Source organism: Quercus robur, chromosome 10 (genome assembly GCF_932294415.1).
Source record: "Quercus robur chromosome 10, dhQueRobu3.1, whole genome shotgun sequence".
In the NCBI taxonomy this organism is placed as follows: domain Eukaryota; kingdom Viridiplantae; phylum Streptophyta; class Magnoliopsida; order Fagales; family Fagaceae; genus Quercus; species Quercus robur.
Genome location: NC_065543.1, coordinates 5,248,864 through 5,259,693, shown reverse-complemented (window position 1 = coordinate 5,259,693; position 10,830 = coordinate 5,248,864). Strand labels below are relative to the sequence as shown.

Here is a 10,830-nt window from a genome sequence, read left to right as displayed (position 1 = left end):
TTGTACAAAATGTTGATGTGGCCAACTTGTTATTGGTTTTTATTTAGGCCTACCATTAATATGCATTTTTTTCATAATAGCTTAATCACTCACCACAACAGCAATTTGTAAAAAAATTTGAAAAATAGTTTGTATCTCTAGCATTATTCTTTATATTATATGTCTATGAGAGTGTATGTAATATTGATTGTGTGCATTATTTTTTGTTATAATGTTATTTGTGTAAATAATAATGTGTGTGGAAGTTTGTGTGTACACTATAAAAACAATACTTATGTGGCTAATGAAAAAGTGACATGGCATTTATAATTTTACTACAAACACTTTATAAAAACTGTGGGAACTTACGTGTCCTGATATAATTGGATTTTATTTATTCTCATGACAAAAATAAAGAAAAAATATAAAAAAAAAACGTTGGCTTCATTGTACATTACTTTTTCGTCAATCAAAATAATAATAATAATAATAATAATAATAATAATTTACGCCAACCAAGTTCGCGTTACTTGGTGGCGGTCTTTGTGAAGTACCCGAGCCCACCATGCTCGGGTACATTCTGCGTAAGTTTTGAAATAGGCAGATTAGTACCCGAGCTTGGTGGGCTCGGGTACCAATCTGGATAAAAAATTGAAAAGAGGCTGATACAAATCAGCAGCCTCTTTTCAATATCCAGCTTGGTACCCGAGCATGGTGGGCTCGGGTACTTGACTAGACTTTCCTACTATATTAAAAAAAAAAAAAAAAAAAAAAAAAAAAAAAAAAAAAGCCACTAGCAGAGTACCCGAGTTTGGTGGACTCGGGTACTTTGCAAAGTACCCAGGAGTGGCCCAGCGTAATTTTGAACTTACGCAGATTGGTACTCGAGTCCAGGAAACTCGGGTACCAATCTGCCTAATTTAAGAAGCTCGGGTACCAATCTGCCTAATTTCAAAAAGCAGCTTGGGTAAATTTTTTTTTTTATTTTTTTAGTTTTTTGGTATTGACGAGAATTTGAGAATTAATAAAACACGTTGAATATGTGTGTAATTTGAGAATTAATGAAAAACGACAGCAAGATTAACTAGGCAAGAGTCTGGGTTTATATAGATATCTGATAAAAAAAAAAAAACTAAGTTTTTGTGTTTGTCTAGGTTTTATTTTGGGAGTTTATTTATTTAAAGGTGAAGAAGAACAAAATGAAACTCCCTTCAAAAATAAAATGAACCACCCTTCAAAAATAAAAGGAACCATGAATCTCATACATACCTCTTGCATTGCTCTTACGTAGCGTTATTCTTTTGTTTATACAAAGTTACACACCAATGTTGCCAAGGCATTATACCAATCAATTTACGCTTATAATTATCATTAACCATAAACGAATTAGGCACAAATGCACCAAAAATCTATGTAATATGCTTATAATTTACGCTTATAATTGCCACTTCCTGATGACACAACTTCATCTATGTAATATGCAACAAAAATCACCACCAACCATTCAACAACCATGATGATCAGACTTTCCTTCATCCCATTCACGCTATTACTCAAATCTCCCCACTGCATCCCATGAGTCCCCAAAGAGTTTCCAGTGAAGGAAGCTTGTGAAAACTCATATAACCCACGATATAGAGAGAAGCCAGGATATAACTCCATCACAATAATCCATGCTCCTACAGCCAAAAAATAAGTTTCATAATGAGTAGACTAGATTGAAAAATAAATAGAGTAAAACAAGTGCATTCACAAGCTAACACGAGGTGTCATTACTGGTCAATAGCACTAGCAATCTATATTATTGATCAAAGAGATTGCTCTTCAAATGGGAAAAAGTAAAAATAAATGTGTGTTTTTTTGAAGTGTGACGTAAGTTTCATCTTGGAATACCTTGAGCTGTTTAGCAACATCTCGAGCAGAAGACCCAGATACTTCAATCCAGGTTTTAGAGAATAGGGCACAAGCTGAAAGCATAAACACCAAATAGAATAGAGCATGGAATGGATTGGCTGCCATATCTGCCAAACTGCATAATGATAACATCCACACAGGAAAAAACAAGGCATCAGAGCAATCGACAAAAACACAATGACTAGCTACTCCTGGTGGCACACGCTTTTGCACTTTAATATGATAATACGATAATATATGATAAAGGAAAATACTGCATCACCTTGCTGGTGCAGTGACATAGTAAGCAAGACCACCAACTGGAATATACTGGCCACCTGAATATTCAGATTCCTTCCACTTTCCCAACAGATTTACGATGAAATTTCCACTGTACTTCCTGTATAGCAACTGGATGGATTTTTTTTTTTATTAAAAAAAAAATGGTGTCATTTCAATTACAATGTAAAGCACGGTGTTTGATATTCACCACTGCATAATTAGCTTTAGTACCTGGGAGATGAAATAGAGATTTGACACAAGGGCAGATTGGAGAATGATAGGCATGTTGGAGGTGTAGAAAAGCTTAATTGGATATGAGCCCTGTTGTCCACGAGCGTTCTTTGATCTGACTGGCAGAACTACACGGAAACCTTGGAAGTAGATGACAATAAGGAAGATCAAGACCGTAGCAAGCAAATTAGTAACATTTGGCAGGTTTTGCCGGTAAAAAGCTTCTCGAAGAGCACGAACTTTGTCACTCCTAGTGATCAGTAGATGGAACAAAGCAATAACAGCACCTTCAAATTCAGCCCCCCGGCCACTGTTAATGGTTGTGGGGCTAAAGGCTTTCCAAAGAATGTTTTCACTGCACATCAACCGAAAATTGAGGATTAAAACACCGTAGATCATACCATTCTAAACACCATGATGAAAATCACATTTGTAGCCTACCAGATGTTGGTCGCTATGAAGAGAGAGATCCCAGACCCCAGACCGTATCCCTTCTAGAGAAGTTCATCTAGGCATATCACAATAATTCCGGCAAAGCAAAGTTGAATAATTATAAGAATAGCATTGCCCACACCGAGTTGACCAACACTGCCATACATCCCAGATAGGACATAGGCAACTGCTTCACCAACAGCAATCAGGATGCCTAACAACTTTTGTGCCCCATTTCTGCAAAAACACGTGCCAAAGAAAGCAGGATTCATTACACTAGAAGCCACATATCAAAATCACAATTGAAGGATAGTTGATTTTTAAAAAGTAACAAAGCAAGGATGTGCAGCTTATAATTTTATGTACGTACATTTACATTTCAAATACAGAATCCACCAAGAGTTGAAATTTGCAACATTAATTTCTTGGTGGAGACAGCATCTAAATTTGAATATAAATCTCATTTTCCTTGAGAAGAGCAAAGATCCATTATTTCTTTAACTAAGAAGACATAGATCCCAAAAGAATCAAGGAAACAAAAGACCACAAGCATTTTGACTGATGTCACTGATCTTCCAGTAAATCCAAAAATTAAACAAAGACTGGACAGAAACAGCCCTAATCTGCAATAATTTTTGTTTGCTAGGGCACATCATTAGACTTTAAGACATGCCCATTAATGGTGGATACTAACATGTTGAAGTCGTAATTGGCATAAAGAAACATTATAGGCCTCTTGTAAGTTAACCCAAGTTTTAATTGGCCCCCTCAGGCTTTAAATTGACAATCAAGCAACTAAATTTTTACAACTGTTTCAGGTACATTGAAACTATATAAGTATAGTGGATTGGTTAAGGGTTCCAATTTAAACTTAATATAGTAATCCTCAAAAAATAGGGAAACATAAAGCTCTTAGAGCAAAGTTTTCATCAACTGCTACAACTTTGTGCAGAAAAAACTGCTTACAATGAGAGAGAAAGAGAGAAAGCGGGAAGGGGGGAGAAGGGGGGTCCCTCATAGTTTAGGGCTGGATTCTAAGTAAATACTGAATTAAAAAAAAAAAATTACAACCCTAAACTTTCTAAATTGTTTCACTTTGCCTCCTCAGTGAGTCACTATTAACAAAAAGTAATGGAAACTCAAGTGAACTAGCCTTGAAACTTATCAGGACACTAAAAAATCTGAAACATAAACACCGAAAGGCGAAAGTATTTTAGTGCCACAAAACCATTCACAAGAAAATGGTTTCTTCTTTAGAATGTGTCTCCTTATTAAGGTTTTTTAAGTTGTTTTAATACCTATTTTGGTCGTAGAATACTATCAAATATTCATATGAAGCAAACTTGAAGTCTAAATAGGTTGTAAACACAGATTACATGAATTTCCTTTATTTTTAGTTTAATGAGACATACTAATGGTCCAAATTGCAAAAATTTAATAGCATAAGGTAGGAATTGGTGCAATCTCAATTTAAGGTTTAAATAGCAAGGTCAAACTTTGGGGGTTTTCGTGTAATTATCTCACAAAAATTTCTCAAAACTTACAAGAGGGCACGATCCTCGCGGATACTGTTGTCCACTTCAATGATCTTGGACCCAGCCAAGAGTTGCATCACTAGCCCAGAAGTCACAATAGGTGTAATTCCAAGCTCCATCACAGTCCCACGGTTTGATGCAAGAATAACACGCATCCAATAGAATGGATCGGCACCCGTTGTTGAGTGTATGCCATAAAGAGGAAGCTGACTGCAAACGAGAAAGATGAAAAGCGAAATGACAGTGTAAATGACCTTCTCTCTGAAGGGAATTTTCTTGTCAGCACTCTGAACTTCTGGCAAAAATGAGAGAAACGGTCTGACCAGATGCAACACTCTAAATCCTCCTCCCATTTTTAACGGCGAAAACTAAACCAAACACCTGCTTCCAAAGTTTACAATCATCAGTAAATCAACAATATATGTGCCAAGTAAATTGTTTAAGAACAATTACAAAGATAAGATTCAAGTTTATTAGTAACTATAAAAGGATTTCATAGAGTATGCGATGAAACTGTTGAATAAAGTTCATTAAATTAAATGGGGAAGGACCATACAAAAAATCTTACTAAAGCATGCACAATGCTTATCAACCACTACCATGAAATCATCTATATAAGAATGCCTATAACATTCCAGTCTATATCTTGTAATCCATGTGGATTGCATAATAGTGGCTCATCATATAAATTGATTATCACATATAAATTGATTATCATTGCCAAAATATATGTGCTACAAAAAATATATACAAGAAGATCCTATACATGACAAAAAGATCCTATACCATTACAAACCCAAAGTAGCACAAATTCTACCTTTTAATCATTCTCGTTTTCTTCTCCTCACCGGTTCCTTGACTGGTCTCACCTTGCCTAAAAAGAACACAACAAGAACACAACACAAGCAAATATTAATATGCAAATGATTTAACTATGAAGCGATGTATATGTAATCGATATCGAATCAAACTATAGTACCATGTCCAGTCCCACAGTCAGGAGGATGTGTCTGTGTGCGTTGCGGCCTTCGTGGCCGATCCTCGATGTGCGAAGGCTCTACTGGGGGGGGTGGGTATTTGTGTCTAGATAAACTCGGTATGCACAAACTCAGGGGGGACAGCAACAGGGGTGGGTCGCCCAGGAGTGGGCATGAACCTCATCTCATCTCTACCATCTACAACTGTGGGGGCAGGGCCGGCAGTCAGTGGGGGAGACGTACGGGTGATGGGCAACGGAGATGTACTAGGGGATGTGGGTGGGCAAGTACCATCGCTCCTCATGGATGGGGACCCAGATGTGTCTCCATGGGCAAACGTATGGGATGGACCCGCATCATCGTGTGCCATGGAGCCTACGTCATAAGCAGTGTCGTCCCACATCTCATTTGTTGTCTGACTTGCTTCCTCCATGGTGTGGTCATGCACGGGTGTGTGGCGCCGAGTAGATGTGGGCACGGGTGTGTGACACTGACTAGATGTGGGCACGGGTGTGTGACGCGAACCAGATGTAGGACGCTGAGCAGATGTGGGACGTCGACTAGATGTGGGCACGGGTGTGTGACGCTAAGCAGATGTGGGACGTCGACTAGATGTGGGCACGGGTGTGTGACGCTGACCAGATGTGGGAGGCCGACTAGATGTATGACGTTGGCTAGATTGATGGCCTCCACGCCCTTGACGTCCACCTGCTTGCTGACCACGCCGTACAGCTGGTTCACTTGTGTTGCCCACGTCACGTGCATGGTCCAAGGATAACCGACCGATCTCTTCAACAGCTTGCAAAGCATTAATACAGTCGGTGTAGATCGCAGACCCTGGTTCGCACTTTGTTATAATGCTCAACTGCGATTCAACCTGTCACAAATATACAAGAGTAATGTTAGTAGGTTTAACTAAACTATGCGAAGCAAGGTACATTTATAACGAAACAGTCTTTGTAAATTTACCAAAGTGTCCCAGTACGAAGTCTCTTTTGTAATATGGCGAACAGTGCGGGGACGAAACCAAACCATATTCTCGTCATTGTAGCTCATCTCCCCGTGAAGGCTGGTGCATCGGCAATTTTGGCGTGCGCAGCCCATTTAGCAATATGCGGGGCATGTACTTGGGCCCAATCTTCAGTATGCTTGCCCTGGAGGGTGATCTTGTGCAGTTCAATTGAAGTATCAACATCTTTTGGTATGCCTTGCTTCATCCCAAACTGTCGGAGAACACATTCGGGATGATGGCCTTCAACCACCCAAAAATGTATGAGCGGCACAATAGACCTCCATATGTGTTGGCCTGCCGTACAATATGCGGGTAGAGAACCCAAATAATTTCTGTACGGCTCCCACACAATCTGCAATGATTCAACAGATGCAAACAACTATATTAACAATATAATTAGAAAAAATGTATAACGAATGTGAACAATACATGTAACTTTGAAATTTAAAATGTTTATTCACTCCAAAGTAAATTGTAAGTATAAAAACTACATGTCAAAGCGGTTCCCACTTGTAAGACACGATACCTGATTTGGCCGTAGCGAAGTAAGCGACACACGATAGGCACGTAGGACGTGCATTGAATGTTCAGTTGTTATCTTAGCCCCTTTCCATCTAGCAAACAACATAGACACAACCTTCATATTAGTTACTTACATAATTCCCATGCAAACAAAGTTAATGAGGAAATGTAAAACGGTAACTATCTAAGATGCTACATACCTAACAGCAAGTGGACCTGGAGGCAGTGCCTGGTGTGGATGCCTCATCACAGGACATATGTGGGGAAACCTCGCCCACGCCCACAACTGCACCAATAGTAGTGCACCTCCAATTTGCTTGGCTGTCTTCTCTGATGCCTTACAGAGGTGTCTATAGAGCCAACTTAGTGCTGCACTACCCCAACTATACTTCTTTCCGTTGCTGATTGGATCGAAATATTGCAAATACCTAATTGAGATCCGTTCTCCAGACTTATCCATAAATAGCGTACCACCTAACAACTCCAATATGTAAAAACGAGCATACTTCTGCACAAGCGCCTCAGGGGCGTCAACCGGGAGAGGGTTGCTAAACTGATCCTCAAGCCATTTGGCTTTTATGCTCGCCCCTTCCAACACTCCAGTGTTCTTTTTACGGCCAACTTCTCTATCTGGCAGTATACGCCCTAGCAATCTACGGCAGACGTCACGCCAACTGCCCATCGAGGGTATAGATTCCACCAACGGCAAGCCATATATAGGTACCCCCATTATAACCTCCATATCTTGTAGTGTGATGGTCATCTCACCGTGGAGCAAGTGAAATGAGTGCGTCTCCGGCCGCCATCTCTCCACCAATGCTGTGATCAATGCGTGGTCAATGTCCATATGTGGGACCCGAAGCAGCCCATCTAACCCCACATCAGTGATATAAGCGACAATTCGTGGATCTAACCCATCTACCCCTCCTTCAAGCAGACCTTTGTCTAGGTGACGACAAGTCAATACACCTGGCACTTCCTGCAAATAGAGCAGCGTAGTATTAATAATAATTACATTACCACATAATAATTACGCTTCAAAGTTAAATTCCAAAAATCTTTCGACTACATATATTGAACAAGTGCATACCTCACCTTCCAAATGAGCATCCCAAAGCAAACTTGAACGATGCTCATCCTACCTCGTCAACAAAGTCTGTATAGCGGGTCCTGCTCCATGTGGGTCCATATCTGGCATTTGGAAACAACAGCAAGACAGTCTTATTTATTTATTTTTAATTATAAACAAATTTGTCTAAAAATGGCAACATTATTCATCTAATACAGCCTTCACTGATTTACTAAATTATTTTAGAAAAGTTAGTTATCAAAGCATGTGTTTCTACAATTGATTCATTTAACAAATTAACATTTCTTTTGATAAATTAACATAGTATCAAAGCATGTGTTTCTACAATTGAAACTTATCTCTACACTACTAAAATAAATTATAAATAACATAAAAACGTGTTAAAATAATAATTAACTACTATCTAAAGGAGAGGCATGTCCTATACATATTTGTGAAAAATGCACAATTACAATTTTCACTGAACCATTTAATTGACTTATGAGCTTCTTTCAGTGTTTTAGTTGGTCATGTCATATTAGGGACATCATACCCCCTGATTTGGCTACAAAATGATATAAAATGCTATTATCATGATTCTCATGATTGTTCTATTTCTTAGTTTTGGAATTCTACTTTTCATGATTAGTATGGCACTCCCATCAGAAACAAGGTTTCCTTGAGAATTAAGATTGTGTATTGCACTAATCCAATTCAAACAATTTAGACTTGAATTTTATGGCTTAGTCAAATTTAAGCTAACTATTGCAATTACGCCCAAATGTTTAATTGATTAGCCAACTAACATAAGCATGCATGGAAAACATAAAAACAAACCCAAACAAAGAAAATCAATCACCCACAAGACCATTGAAGTGTTTACGAAGAGGAAAGTTAGAGAATCGGGTGGAAAAACCTCTCTAGGGTGTCACAGCACCAAACAGTCCCCATTAATGAGAACAGTTGCAGTACATGTTACTTATAAAACACTCCAAGCTGAGTTGTAACTATGTACTCAAGCCTCCGACTCCTGCTAGCAACCCATTCCTTGAATCCTTTCTTCTCACAAGACTTTGGATTCACATTTGAGCCTCCAATTGCAATCTCCAAGTCTTCTTGGCAAATCTGGCCTCACTCCAATGATTCCCAAGCTCAAATCAACATCAAAACTCTAAAGGTTGTAATGGGTGTGATGGTTTTAGTCTCCTCTCATGAAATTGGATAATTAGAGAGGGACAAGGTAGAGGGATTGATAAGGGTTTAAGCTCTAGGGTTTATGGGTTCTCTCTAGCTCTTCAGATGGGAATTGGGTGTAGAAATTCATAGGAAATGTTATCTTAAATAGTCAGGGTAAGGATTAGAATAGCAGAGAAAAAAATAACAAAATTGTCTTAGGTTCATATAAAACTCTGCAAGTGCAAGAGAGAGGCGAACTCTCGGGTTCAAGTTCAACTGATTTTCAAATTCTGTTTTTATATCTCTTTTTGCCTAACAATACCAACTTCATACAAGTGAAATTTTGCAGCACTTCACCTCATAAACCCAATACAAATTAAACCCCACTGGGATACATGAAAATTTACACTGCAATTTGTCATGGAATTAGCCAACAACTAAGAGTCCCAACAAAGTACATGAACATTTTTTTGTGTCATTAATATATATTTTAATGTTTGCATCAAATGACAAACTATCCTAGTTGCTGAAATGTCGTAATGCTTGTTGACAGGCATCCAATGCCTACCTTCGTTCTCAGTGAGGGCCTGGGACACAAATGTTATTTGAGTTTGTCAAAGGCATGCACCCAGAAAAAAACCAGGATCCCAACGTGGATTTTGCTTCTTATTTAGGTCCTCTCTTCTTCACATGGGTTGTTCTACAGTTATTCCCTGTAAGTTTGTGACGTTTTGTTACTTGCATTATAACTGTTTGACTTGTCCATAAGGTTTTCTTTTTCTTACAAATGTTGTTAGAGTTTGCACCTATTAAACCCCATTACCAATTATAGTCAGTAAAAGGCCCTGTCTGCTCTATCACTAATTTTGCAGTCTACTCAGAAAGCAGCAGTGGTAATTGCTAATTGCTAATTCTCATCTCCCCTAAACTCATTTTACCTAATAATTACAAAAATAAATAACCCTAAAGACAAGCACAACCAGACCAACATTCTAGTAATCAACCTAAGGGATTGGCTTAAACCTGGGCATAGTAAACTAAACAAAGCTGAAAGTGTGCTTATATTCATGTAGTACACTTTCCCTTAATAGAAAATAAAAAACCCAAAAGACAAGCACAACCAGACCAACATTCTAGTAATCACCAAAAAATATATACTAACTAACTAACTAAATTGATCAAAACCCAAAATCAAATTATGCATAAAAATCACAAATTTACAAACAAAAATACCCACAAGCTGAACATGCAAGCTGAGCGAGACATACCTTGTGAGAGGGAGACCGAGAGCATGAGCAACAGCGCGCGAGGGAGACTGAGGGCGAGGCGGCGACGGAGAATGAGGCAGATCGCGAGATTGAGAGGGAGAATGAGAGTATTTGCGAGATTGAGAGGAAGAATGAGAGTATATGTGTGGAAATAGCTTTAGATTGAGAGAGGGAGATGAGGGAGATAGCGAGATTGAGAGAGGGAGATAGCGAGATTAAGAGGTCTCATGTTTGTGGGTATGTTTTGCTCTGTTCTTGGTTGGGTATTGTGGGTAACAGATGGTTTAAGTGTGGGGTAATAGGGAGACATGGCTGAGCAGTACTCGAGCTTCATAAGCTCGGGTACCAAGTTTATTTTTTAAATTCAGATGCCCACGTCAGGTGCCACGCTGGAACAAAAAAATGGGGTACTCGAGCTCACCAAGCTCGAGTACCACAAAAAGTGGTAGATCCC

The 10,830-nt window shown here is 38.8% G+C and overlaps 1 protein-coding gene, 1 long non-coding RNA gene and 1 pseudogene across 3 annotated transcripts; all 3 read right to left on the bottom strand.

The window, feature by feature from the left end:
• Nucleotides 1-1,788: 1,788 nt before the first annotated feature.
• On the bottom strand, nt 1,789-4,730 carry LOC126703622 (uncharacterized; annotated as a pseudogene).
• Nucleotides 4,731-5,079: 349 nt separating this feature from the next.
• LOC126703623 (serine/threonine-protein phosphatase 7 long form homolog) lies at nt 5,080-8,056 on the bottom strand. 2 transcript variants are annotated; one of them, XM_050402650.1, is made up of 6 exons: nt 7,954-8,056; nt 7,064-7,842; nt 6,868-6,955; nt 6,299-6,693; nt 5,332-6,206; nt 5,080-5,226 (listed from the first exon to the last, which is right to left on the bottom strand). In XM_050402650.1, the coding sequence occupies exons 2-4, from the start codon at nt 7,708-7,710 to the stop codon at nt 6,382-6,384; spliced, it is 1,047 nt and encodes a 348-aa protein (XP_050258607.1). In that variant the 5' UTR covers nt 7,711-7,842; nt 7,954-8,056; the 3' UTR covers nt 5,080-5,226; nt 5,332-6,206; nt 6,299-6,381. The 2 variants fall into 2 exon arrangements, with proteins under 2 accessions (XP_050258607.1, XP_050258606.1); XM_050402649.1 differs by having other exon boundaries at nt 7,959-8,056.
• Nucleotides 8,057-9,379: 1,323 nt separating this feature from the next.
• LOC126703624 (uncharacterized) lies at nt 9,380-10,642 on the bottom strand. Its single transcript, XR_007648143.1, has 2 exons — nt 10,377-10,642; nt 9,380-9,821 (listed from the first exon to the last, which is right to left on the bottom strand). It is a non-coding gene; the product is annotated as an uncharacterized LOC126703624 (long non-coding RNA).
• Nucleotides 10,643-10,830: the final 188 nt, after the last annotated feature.